The sequence below is a fragment of the Alligator sinensis genome, unplaced genomic scaffold (genome assembly GCF_000455745.1).
Source record: "Alligator sinensis unplaced genomic scaffold, ASM45574v1 scaffold199_1, whole genome shotgun sequence".
NCBI lineage: Eukaryota > Metazoa > Chordata > Crocodylia > Alligatoridae > Alligator > Alligator sinensis.
This window is the reverse complement of record NW_005842008.1, coordinates 2073335-2084925: the sequence shown is the minus strand read 5'-3', so window position 1 is coordinate 2084925 and position 11591 is coordinate 2073335. Positions and strand designations below refer to the sequence as shown.

At 43.0% G+C, this 11591-nt stretch overlaps 1 protein-coding gene across 1 annotated transcript; it reads left to right on the top strand.

Moving 5' to 3' along the window:
* Positions 1-18: 18 nt before the first annotated feature.
* On the top strand, positions 19-8272 carry DNTTIP2 (deoxynucleotidyltransferase terminal interacting protein 2). Its single transcript, XM_006021862.3, has 6 exons — positions 19-1706; positions 3530-3665; positions 5525-5620; positions 5729-5893; positions 6384-6493; positions 7528-8272. Exons 1-6 carry the CDS (start codon positions 19-21, stop codon positions 7619-7621), a joined length of 2289 nt encoding a protein of 762 aa, XP_006021924.1. The 3' UTR covers positions 7622-8272.
* The last annotated feature ends 3319 nt before the right edge of the window (positions 8273-11591 follow it).

The window sequence follows — 11591 nt, the reverse complement described above, 5'->3', positions numbered from 1 at the left end:
ATTCCTGCTTCTGTGAGGATGACCAGGAGAAGCTCCAAAGTAAACACTCAACCAGAAGTCAATTGTGAATCTCTGCTTGAGGAGCTGGAAGATGCAGAAACAAAATCAGATCTTAGTAATCCTTCTGAAACACAAACTAATAATAATAATAGCAAAATTGTGCAGTCAGCAGAACCAGTTCCTGAGTTGCAGGCTGATGGGGATGTGTCTGAAGCAGAATCAAATTGCTCTACTGCGTCTGGACTTCAGACACCTTTGTTCATAAGGGTAACAAGGAGAAGAAAAATTGCCATACCCTATCAGCCGGATTCTCCTGCCAAAAATAGGCTTTCCAAGACAGCTCTTCCAAGTGAGTTAAGCAAGTCTCAAGATGAAGATGATGTCTCTGAAGCTGAGTCATGTTCTTCCACTGTTTCTGGAGCTCGGATGCCCAGTGTTGTGAGGACAACAAGAAGCAGGCAGAGCAAAACTAAAATCCAACCAGAACCTGTTTGTGAAGCCCAAGCTGAAGAAGTTTCTGATGCAGAGTCATGGAGTTCGGGTTTTTCAGTTGAGCCATCCATTACTACCAGAAGAATAACTAGGAGCATGCGAATTAAATCGCAAGCAGAAACCATTGAACAGACTGAGAAAAAAGTTAGTGAAGCTATGCTGGAAGATGAGAAATCAGTTAAGGACCAAATTAAATCTCAGCCAATAATCACATCCTACTCAGAGCATGCTGCCAAGTGTGATTCTGATACAGAGCAAACTTCCCCCCTTTCATTTAGTGAAGTGCCCTGTAAGAGTAAATATGTGCCTGACTCTGCAAATGTGACCATAACAGATGACACACAACACATTTTTGGAAATGATGCAACCCCCAACAGCCCTAAAGAAACAGAAAAACAATGTAAAATAGAGCATTCTGAAAAAGAAACAACAAATGAGAGACAGTTTGGAATTATAGATAGTTCAGTAGAAGAGTGTGATCAAGCATTAGAAAAAGAGACGAAAGAAACTGGAAAAGAAGCACACTTGACGAACGTAGGTCATTCTGTGTGTGACCACAAGAGCCTTGAAGGATCCTGTAGTTCCTCAAAGCAGACAACTCCAGCTAAAAAGAAACAAATTGCAGAATACCAAGAAACAGATGTTGAGGAGGTAGCACAGAGTTCTAACACCAATGAGGATGAAATAATAGTGGACAAGCAGTCCAGCACAGCAAGCAGCCTGCAAAAGGCTAGTGATGCAATTGATGATGACCACAAAATATCTGATGTTATTGTAGACAATGGCAGAGACCAAGTAGAACTAGTTGTTGAATCTTCCCCATGCATATCCCAGAAAAAGAGCAATGAAAAAGATTCTGTTGTGTCACTTCTTAACAGTGATGAGAGTGATGAATCTGAAAACAGTGAAGTGGAAGAGGTGGATGAAGCGGAAGAAAATCTTTGCTGTGCAGAGACCAGTAATCAGAAATTGTTCTCTAACAAGTCTTTAGAAAATGGTTCATCTCACGGGGAAGCAGTGTTTGTAATTGACACAGAACCTGGATTGAGCTTCAACAAAAAGTATTACCTCGAGCAAGAGAACAGAACAAGTGATGCAGAAAGTAAGGATGAAGAAAGTGAAAGGGATGAAGAGCCGTCAGATTTGGAAGAAAATGAGGAATTCATAGATGAAGATGAAGATGCAAATTTATTGGAAAATAAGGAATCACATATGTAAGTGCCTTTTCCAGTTACTTTAAGCAATTTTATGCCTATCAGAATTAAATATAATTAGTATCCAGTGATGCTAAATGATCCAGTGATGCAGAATAAACGAGGGCACTGATTTGATGACATGATCTGTGGATGTGAAACTGGACTTGATTGGACTCCAGGATGGAATTATAGCTTGCACATATCTAAAACAGTGACCTCTGTTTCACGTGTGTGCAAGAGAAATCTATGACCTGTGGTCCTTGGACCAGTTTTTATGTTGTTTCCCCTCCAGATTATGCTCTGTATCTTGCCTTTCAGCTGTGGGTGGTGCCTTTTCCCACCACTTTGACAACTCTCCCCTTTTTTTCTCGGGATACTATATTTGGTTGAATCTCACAAATTTATAGATGTGACAGCATACTTATAAATTCCTTAGGTCTCTATTTGTGCAGCATCCTTAACACCAAACCACAGTTACCTAATCAACTTAACTGCTTTTTTGAATCAGTGATTGTTTTTGCAGTTTCCCAGGTGTTTACCACTTTCCTTTTGAGTAAGTAAATGAAGACGGGGTTTGTTTGTTTTTAAACTTGTGGGGTAAATAGGAGTGAATGGTACTTGCCAAAGAACACATTTCCATATGTTACTAAAGAGAGGTAGCTAGCCATGTTTGCTTGAAGTCCAGCGGAAGACAATGCATGGTGGTACCTAAGAGACTGATTAATTCAGAGACGCATAAGCTTCTGTAAGTCTATTCATAGGATATGACAAAGTAGGTTGTTATCTACAAAAGCTCATGCCTTTCTGAACCAGTTAGTCTGTAAGGTGCCATGCTGCCCTGCCTTCTGCCTATGTTACAAAGTTAGCCTTATATGCGGGTGTTCCAGCCTTTTATCATCATTTGTTATACTGCTTGAAATAAAATACTAAGTACCAGAACCAAGACTTAGAATCCAGGTGTGATGGTTCAACAACAAAACCTAATTCACTTGGCACAGTGTGCCCATACTAGGTCACTAAATCTCTCTGTTCTCTAGTTACACCATTAGTATGGGCATTGGGTGGACAGCTCTTTTACTTGTAGGTCTCAGATCACTTTACTGAAGTGAATGTAACTGGTCTGTTTTAGCAGTTGCCTGGAGAACAGAGATTTAACTATCCTGTGCTATCCTGTGGTATCATAGGTTTAGATGACAGGAGGCAGAGTTTAAATTAGCTGACTACATACAGGGGTTTGGTTCTGTCAGGAGTACAGTTTTACAAACCCCATACTAAAATGTTTTCATGTTTTATAAACATTTTTCCTATAATTATTTCCCTTATCCATCTGGATTTTTCAGATTTGGGTCAGAATTTAAGAAACAAGAAGCCAGACTGACGGGTATGGGCTTGTTGTTCAGTCTGTGTTGATTGTATATGCAGTTCAGCATTTTCTTAATATTTTATAGCTGTTAGTAAATCTTGTCCACTAATAGTCTCTTTAAATTGCCCATCAGACATCCTTTATAAATTCATTTGTTCAGTTATCTCAATGGTAGGATGGAATAAAAGGTGAAAAATATGTTAGTTTTTTCAGTGTTTGGTTTTTAATTGTATTTTAAAACATCTTGTTTTGTGCCAACTAGAAGAATGAAGTCCTGTGCTATTCCCTGTTTCCCTTATTTTCCTCTTTTAATTGAAAACTGCCGCTTTCCTTCGGGTAGTATGATCTAGAAATCTTGCTCTATCCCAGGAGCACAGAGAAGAAATAGTAAATACATTTTCACCGAATCTTTCTTTTCTGCAGATGGCATATGGAAAGAGCTTTCAATTTTAATCGTTCACCCAATATTTCTCCTCAGCTTACATCTCTCCAGCAGCATAGACCCTGGTCTGAATATCAAGAAGCTTGGAGGCTTGTATATTAGCTTTGATGCAGAAAAACAAAGGTCTGGACCAAGTGTAGTTAAGCAATCACAAGAGAAAAAGGAAGAAAAGGTAACATGTTTAAGATCATAAATTTACAGGGCTGCCTGGGGTTATGATCATTCAAAGATTTAAAATTAGTCAAATTATGACACTGGTTTTAGAAAACCCCTTCACTTAAAGTTTGGAGGCAGTAGTAACATTTTTAGCTAAAACATATGTTTGAATTTGGTGGTGATCATGGGAATTGACTGTATAAATGGGATGTAAGAGCCTGTGGGACAGTGTAAATACAGGGGATTACCCTACAGCAGGGCTCGGCAACCCCTGGCACACGTGCCGAGCATGGCACGCGAGGCCATTTTGCTTGGAACGCCACAGCCAGCCCCAGCTCTGGGTAGCTGCTGCCAGCGATGGAGCCCAGGCTGCTCCCAGCAGGGCTTGCAGTGTCTCAGCTGCCTGCTGCGAGCAGCCTGGGCTCCCGGCTGGCAGCAGCTACCCAGAGCCAGGGCCAGCTGCAGCCAGGAGGCTGCATACAGCTGTGCTGGGCTCCGGAGCCCTGGCATCAGCTCTGTACTGGTGTGTGCACACACGCCTCAGAGCAGGCAGTGGGGGAGGGGCCCGAGGCAGCGCAACTCTGGTCTCTCGCCCGCTCCTGGCACAGCTGATGACTGGGCTCTGGAGCCCGGTGCAGCTGTTTGTAGCCAGCCTGGGCTCTGAGCAGCTGCAGCAAGCAGTGGGCAGGCTGCAAACAGCTGTGTTGGGCTCCACAGCTCCGGCATCAGCTCTATGCGTGCACAGTCGCCACCAGCATGGAGCTGTGGAGCCTGGCGCAGCTTGCTTGCTGCAGCTGCCCAGGGCCCAGGCTGGCCACAGACAGCTGTGCTGGTCTCTGGAGCCCAGTCACTGGCTCTGTGCCGGGAGCGGGGGAGAGACCGGGGTTGCGCTGCCTCAGGCCTCTCCTCACCACCCACTCCAAGGCATGCGTGCACATGCCAGAACAGACCTCCCAGCTGCGGCCAACCCTGGCTCTGCGTAGCTGCTGCCAGCCGGGAGCCTGGGCTGCTCACAGCAGGCAGCTGGGATGCTGCAAGCCCTGCTGGGAATAGCCCGGGCTCCAGCAGCTACCCAGAGCCAGGGTAGCTGCTGACGGCCACAGGGCTGGGGGGCAGGGCCTTTGGGTGGGGACAAGGGGCACAAGCAGGGCATCCTGACATGTACCCCCTGCCCTCATTTTGTTTTTGTGGCATGCCAGCACTCTGGCACCTTCCAGGGTAGGCATTGTGGGGGTTTTCAGCACTCCAGCCAAAAAATATTGCCTACCCCTGTCCTACAGAATATGAATAACTGGTTTATTTAAAGCATGCCTGTTATTTGTCAAGGGATTATATTTTATGAATTGAGTTTCTGATATGCTGCATTATCACAGACCTAGCTAATAGTCAAACACATACTGTCTTTTGGGAATGAGGTAAAGTATGATCCTGTTCTGGGCAGAAAATAAAACTAGAATTCAGCAGTCAAGTCAGTTGGAGACATTTGAGACCTCCATAACTCTAGGGTGGGGTTTAGTCTGGCTGAGTAGGTAAGGGGCTTGCACTGCTTTCCAGGAAGGCTGCTTATTTACTTAGGCAGTCTCATTCCTAACAGCTTTATTAATAACTACTTGCTTCTTCCAGCCCTGATCTAATGTTCTGTATCGTTTGCCAGTACTCGGTTCCCTTTCCTTGATATGAAGATCCCTACTTCCATCACTATAGGGCAGGAAAGCCTGTTTCCCTTAGCAGCCATTTTAATGTGGTGATGCTTGCTTAGAATCCTTTGTCATTTCATTGGTGTGTTCTTTGTATTACCAAATATATAATGAAATTCAGATCAGTCCCATGACTGTTAAGCATTACTTAGTAACAGTAATTTGATTTTCTGTTTAGATTTTGCAGAAGAGTATAATAACTCCAGATTTTGAAAAAAAGGAATGTGTCCCACCCGTTAAGGAGTCGCTCCAGCAGCTAAAAAAACAGCGCAAGGTAAGGGTAGAGCCTATGACTCTCAACCACTGGTATCCTTGGAGACACAAAAACAGAATACCTTGGCTTTGCATTTTTATGACATCAGATCTGGTTGTTGTGCCGTAGGCAGAGCGAGAGAAAACAACAGGTGATGCCTGGTTTGGTATGAAAGCCCCAGAAATGACAAGTGAATTGAAAAATGATCTGAAGGCACTGAAGATGAGGGCCTCCATGGACCCCAAACGTTTTTACAAGAAGAATGATAGAGATGGCTTGCCCAAGTACTTTCAGGTAAGGAACCAGTAAAAATAGATCCTATTGCCACTTTTGTAACCAAGAGTAGTGATGCTTATTTTCTACCCTCAGTAAGCAGCTCTCACTTAATATTAGGTCTATGAACTATGAAATGGACTCATCACTCTTTCAGGTAATGCCATTTAAATCCTGTGCTGGGTTATTTGCTAATACAATGGCAAAGGGACAGTAAGAAATTAATTCTCCAGAGAATAACCAGGGTTCCCTCCACCCCAGCACATAGAAATAAACTCTTGTATTTTTTTGGAGAGCTAGGTTGGATTCACCAAGGCAGGTGCTGTAGTTCTCATGCTGAGAATAGTACTGTTCCTAAAACTCATACACTGGTCTTATTTACTGTAAGCATAACAGTGTATTCATATACAAAACACTGCCTAAGGCTTGTAACAGTGCAGGCACTTTGTGACTTGTTATAAAAAAGCCTGTTTTGTTGCCAGAAGACTCATTTTAAATGTCCTTTTCCCAGGTTGGAACTGTGGTTGACACTCCAGTAGACTTTTACCATGCTCGAATTCCTAAGAAGCAAAGGAAGAAAACGATTGTTGAAGAATTGCTTGCAGATTCTGAATTTAGAAGGTATTGAGGAGTGGCTTAATTTTAAGACTAGCAGTATAATTCACATTAAAAGAGAAATATATTTTTAATAGAGATTTGTATTTCCTTTTGGTTATTTTTATAAATTCAGAAAGCTGGGGCTGATGCTAGTCAGGATTTAAAAGTTTGTTGACTGTGTTGAGAATAGAAGCTCCCATACCTGTTTCCTGTGTCGTGAACGGCCAGTGCCTCATTTTTGGGCACCGTTTAGTTAAAAAAATAACTTTGAATATAAATTGCCCACAACATGCCTGGCAGTTACTTTATTAAATTAGTTATAAATATTAACTGAAGAAAACAGCTAATTGTTTATCAGAATTCCTGGTGCCAGTGAGCAACTTTAGCAAGCCCTAAAATGTTGATGTTGTTCACACTGCTAACTGGTGCAGAAATAGAATCTATACCAGGAAAATAATTTATGTTATCTTATTTTTGATCTGTGCACATGGTTCACCTTGTTAACCTTTCTCTTCGATTTTTTTATTTCTTTATTTTTTTAACTGAATAAGAGATGATCAGAAAATTCACTTAGAGACTAATATAAAATTTAGTGCAAACTGGCAGCAACATTAGTAATACTGTTGAGCCTGTTCATCTTTAAGGAGAAGGTGGACTATTGGAAGCTTCAATTAGCAGGCTGCATAATGTAGTAGAAAAACAATTTTTCCAGGTAAAAATGTTTAATGCCAAAATATTTTATTTTTAAGCTCATAATTATTTATGTTTTGTATCTAGTTTGTCTGTAAACTTGCTACATGTTTCACTTGTTAATGCAAGAAATTTTGTTTCCCTCCATGCAAAGTTCAGTAGTTTACCAGCAGTGTTTGAAAAATATCCCAAGTATTTGTTTGTTATCCTTGCTACTAATGTCAGTTCTGCCTCACTAGTCCTGTGTTTATCAAGCTGTAAAAAACTGTAAAATGAAACTTAACCTAGCAAATTACTAGGTGTTTTGTGTGTTGCCTTCTACTGCACTGTGTGTGTTATACTTACATAATTTATTTTCATTTGTTCAGATATAATAAAAGGAAGTATCGGGAGATCATGACTGAAAAAGCAGCTCTTGCAGCAGGCAAGAAGAATCGGAAAAAGAAGAAATTTCACAAATAAGATTTGGAGAAGATAACTAGAAGGAATGCTTTGTTTTTATTACAGATTTGTTTACAGAATGTTTTGATGGTGATTGTTTAAGATTGAAGCTGTCTTTCTAACTGAGTTAAGGCAGGGCAGGCCCTGTCTTTACAGTGGTATTTTGACAAGGGAGAATAACACAAGAAATGACATGAGATTCTGTTTTGTGGACTGGCACAGACATTCAGTAGTGACAGCATAAATTCATTCTACAAGGAAAAAGAAGTGTCATCCTGTACAATCAGTAGTTGAAGGAGATGGGTGTGTGAAAGAGCTGGAATTTTTCAAAAATCATTTTTTTTTCCCTCTAATAAGAAAAATCTTCATGAAAATCTGCAAGTCTAGCTTTTTAATTTTGTAGATAACTCTGCATGCATTTGTTAGTAAAGCCTTCATTTTAATGAAGGTTTTTATAAAAGTGCATTCAGTCTACAATTCTAACCAGCTATTTTTAATGTCTCCTTAAAGCAGTGATTCATATTCACCAAGCTGTGATGATACTGGAGTTCATAAACTTGTACATGGACTGTAAAATGCTATTTTTACTCTGTGCTATACAGGAAAAAATAAATTACAAGTGGAAATGAGTGTTATCATGCTATCAGAATTAAACTGTTTTCTTTATGTGGATTTATATGATATTGTGGTATAATTTAACATTAAGTCAGAAGGTAAGAATATAGATTTAAAGGGGTACTGCCAAAACTCAGGCATCCAACTGGACGTGCTTGAATATGAAGGCTCTGTAGGCTGTGTTTACATAACTTGAACACAGTTTCTATTACATTCTGCCCATCTCTTATTCCACTTCTTGCTTGAGTTATAGGTTCCTTAACATCTCTCAATAAAATAAAATAAAAAATTATCTGGCTGTTCTGTACCAAAAGTTAGAGAGATATGGCTTGTGCTTGAGGAAAAGACTCCTTTGTAGTTTCCTAACACGTAGTTGCTCCTGCTTGGCTTCATCTAGTAGGAGTATAGTTCTTTCAAGGTTCAACATAATGTGGAGATTATCCTCAACATTTATCTTTCTTTCTAAATCTACTTTTTTGTATTAATACTATCTGTGGCCTCTGTGAATTGACTCTGTAGGTTTAGAATACAAAGTACTATAGTATGGTAATTGCTACTCTTGCTGACAGTTTTAACCAAGAATCTAAGGATTAAATGAATGAGGATAATGGAACTCTTCAATCTTGGTGATATCCTTCCAAATCATGATTCAGGAAAATAAGCACGGCAGATCTGGCAAGCTTGCACTGCCACTGCAAATTCTATAGGTACTGATGTCTGTAGCCTTCCAAGATCACATTTATTTAAAACAAGTTTATGCTGCTTTTGAATGACCCTGAAATATTTTTGTGCTGCTGTTGCAGGTACCCCTAATTACTAATTCTAGGATACAGGATAAGAAAGGAAATTTAATGGCAGTATTTGAACTACTACCACATCTTTTAGGCTGAGCAGTCTGTGCCAGAATTGGTCAAAGAGTACTGATGATCCTCTGGGTATTTTTAGTTACTGTTTTTCATCGTAAGAACATTGAATTTTGAAGACTAACTAAAGGTTTTAAAGGAGAAGCATTTTATATACAATAAGTGAAATATTCTACAATAGGAAAAATGAATGAAATAGCTTAGTAAATAGTTAGTTTTGAGTTTCTGTTTTTAAAGCAGAGGTGGGCAAAATATGACCTGTGGGCAGGATTTGGCCTGCCAAGGGATTCAATCCAGCCTGCATCAGGTCCCTCAGCCCCACCTGGCCCAGGCCCTAGTACATGTGCCAGGTCCCACTCCTTGCAGGCGAAGTGCGGCAGCTAGACAGTTTTTCAGCAGCCCCCGCAGCAGCAACTCTCTCTGCCCAACTGCTTGCTGCTGGCAATCTGCCCTACACCCATTGCTAGGGGTGCTGGGCAAGCAGGCACAGTCTCCATGGAGACTGGCCTAACCCAGGATCCCTGCAGGCATGGTGTATGCCCCCAGGCAGATGGGATGGAGCTCTGGGCAGGCAGGGAACAGGAGCCAGTGACAGCTGGGGTGGGAGTTGCAGGGCCAGGTCCCAGGGAGATCCACTCCCTGCAGGTCCCTGCCCACAGAACAGGTGCCTGTCTCAAGGGTGTTTGGGGAGCGAATGGCAGCTCTGCTGTAGATCACGGCCCCTGCCCTGCAATCCTGGCCCTGCCCACCTGCCCCACTCCCAGATGCTGCTCTCTGACCAGCTGTGGCCCCATCTCATTTGCCTGGCTGAGCACACCCTGCTTTTGGCAGTCCCAGACTGGTCTCTGTGGAGAGATCCTGCTTGCCTCCTCCATCTGGCATCCCCACCAGTGGGTGCAGAGCAAAAGGGCCAGGGGCTGGATGGAATCAATTGCCCTGCTTCACCAAGCCACACCCTCTTCCCTCTACTGCCCAGCCATCTGGCCTGGAACAGCTCACTGAAACTCCTTAAGTCCCCTCCAGCCCAAATAATTGCCCATCCCTGGTTTAAAGGATTAGATACTTCTGCTTATAGTAGCTTCAGCTATTACAAAGCTTAAAGTAGAATTTAGAGCAATTGCTGGGTGCAGACATGTATAACAATTGAAACATTCACAAATGTCAGTGATTGGGAATTGGGTTACAAATATATGAAGCACCAGGGGCTGGGAGTGAACTCCCTGCACACATTGCAGTAGGTGATTTACGGGGGAAGTACTTGCACTCATGCTTTGGAGATCCCTGGAGACTGGGTGACCTGTGGCTGGGGACTAGGCCTGTGCAAGTAGGCAGCTATTCGATCCAGCTTCGGATCTGGTTGCTTAGGATGCCAGGGATCTAATCCGGAGCTCCAGACTGGGTTCCCACTATGATCTGGCCGAAGCAGCTCCAAAGCTTCAGAGCTGCCTCAGAGATCCGGCCATAGGGTATAATGGGGAATCAACTAAATATCTATAACTGTTGTTTTTTGTCTGATTTGGATGAACTTTGGGTGGTAGCCTCTGCTGAGAGCATGAAGCCTGCCAACTTTCAAGAGGATTAGTGCAGGGGTTTGTGGGGAACTGCACCCCAAATTCTTGAAAGCAAAACTCATGTCATGTGTATGTGTTACACCATAGGGGGCTGAAAACTGCAGGGGTGAGGCCACAAAGTCTGCCAAGTTTCAAGGGGATAGGTGCAGGGTTTTGGGGGGAACTGCATCTCAAGCTGCTGACAGCTGAAGGTTCGTACTTAGAGGGTGGTGGTGGACAGGTCATATTCAACCTGGGGGGAAGTGGGCAGCGGAGTCCCCCAGGGCTCGGTCCTTGGGCCCACCCTGTTCAATTTCTTTATCAGCGATTTGGGCGACAGGGTGAAAAGCAACCTAATCAAATGTGCTGATGATACCAAAATTTGGGGTGAGGTGGGCACGTTAGCAGGGAGGGAAAGACTGCAGAAAGACCTGGATAGGTTGCAGGGGTGGGCTAACAAAAACAGGATGCATTTCAATACGGACAAGTGCAGGGTGCTACACTTGGGCAGCAGTAACCAGCAGCACACTTATAAGATGGGAAACTCCCTTCTTGAGAGCACGGAGGCAGAAAGGGATCTTGGAGTTAGCATTGACTCCAAGATGAACATGGGCCGACAATGCGAGGTCACAGTCGGCAGGGCTAACCGGACCCTATTGTGCATTGACAGGTGCATCACAAGTAGGTCCAAGGAGGTGATCCTCCCCCTCTACGTGACACTAGTCAGGCCACAGCTGGAGTACTGTGTCCAGTTCTGGGCACCCCACTTCAAGAGGGATGTGGACAACATTGAGAGGGTCCAGAGGAGGGCCACCTACATGATCCGGGGACAGCAGGGCAGACCCTCCAATGAGAGGCTACGGGACCTGAATCTGTTCAGCCTTCACAAGAGAAGGCTGAGGGGGGACCTGGTGACTGTCTATAAACTCACTATGGGGGACCAGAAGGGTTTGGGGGAGACCT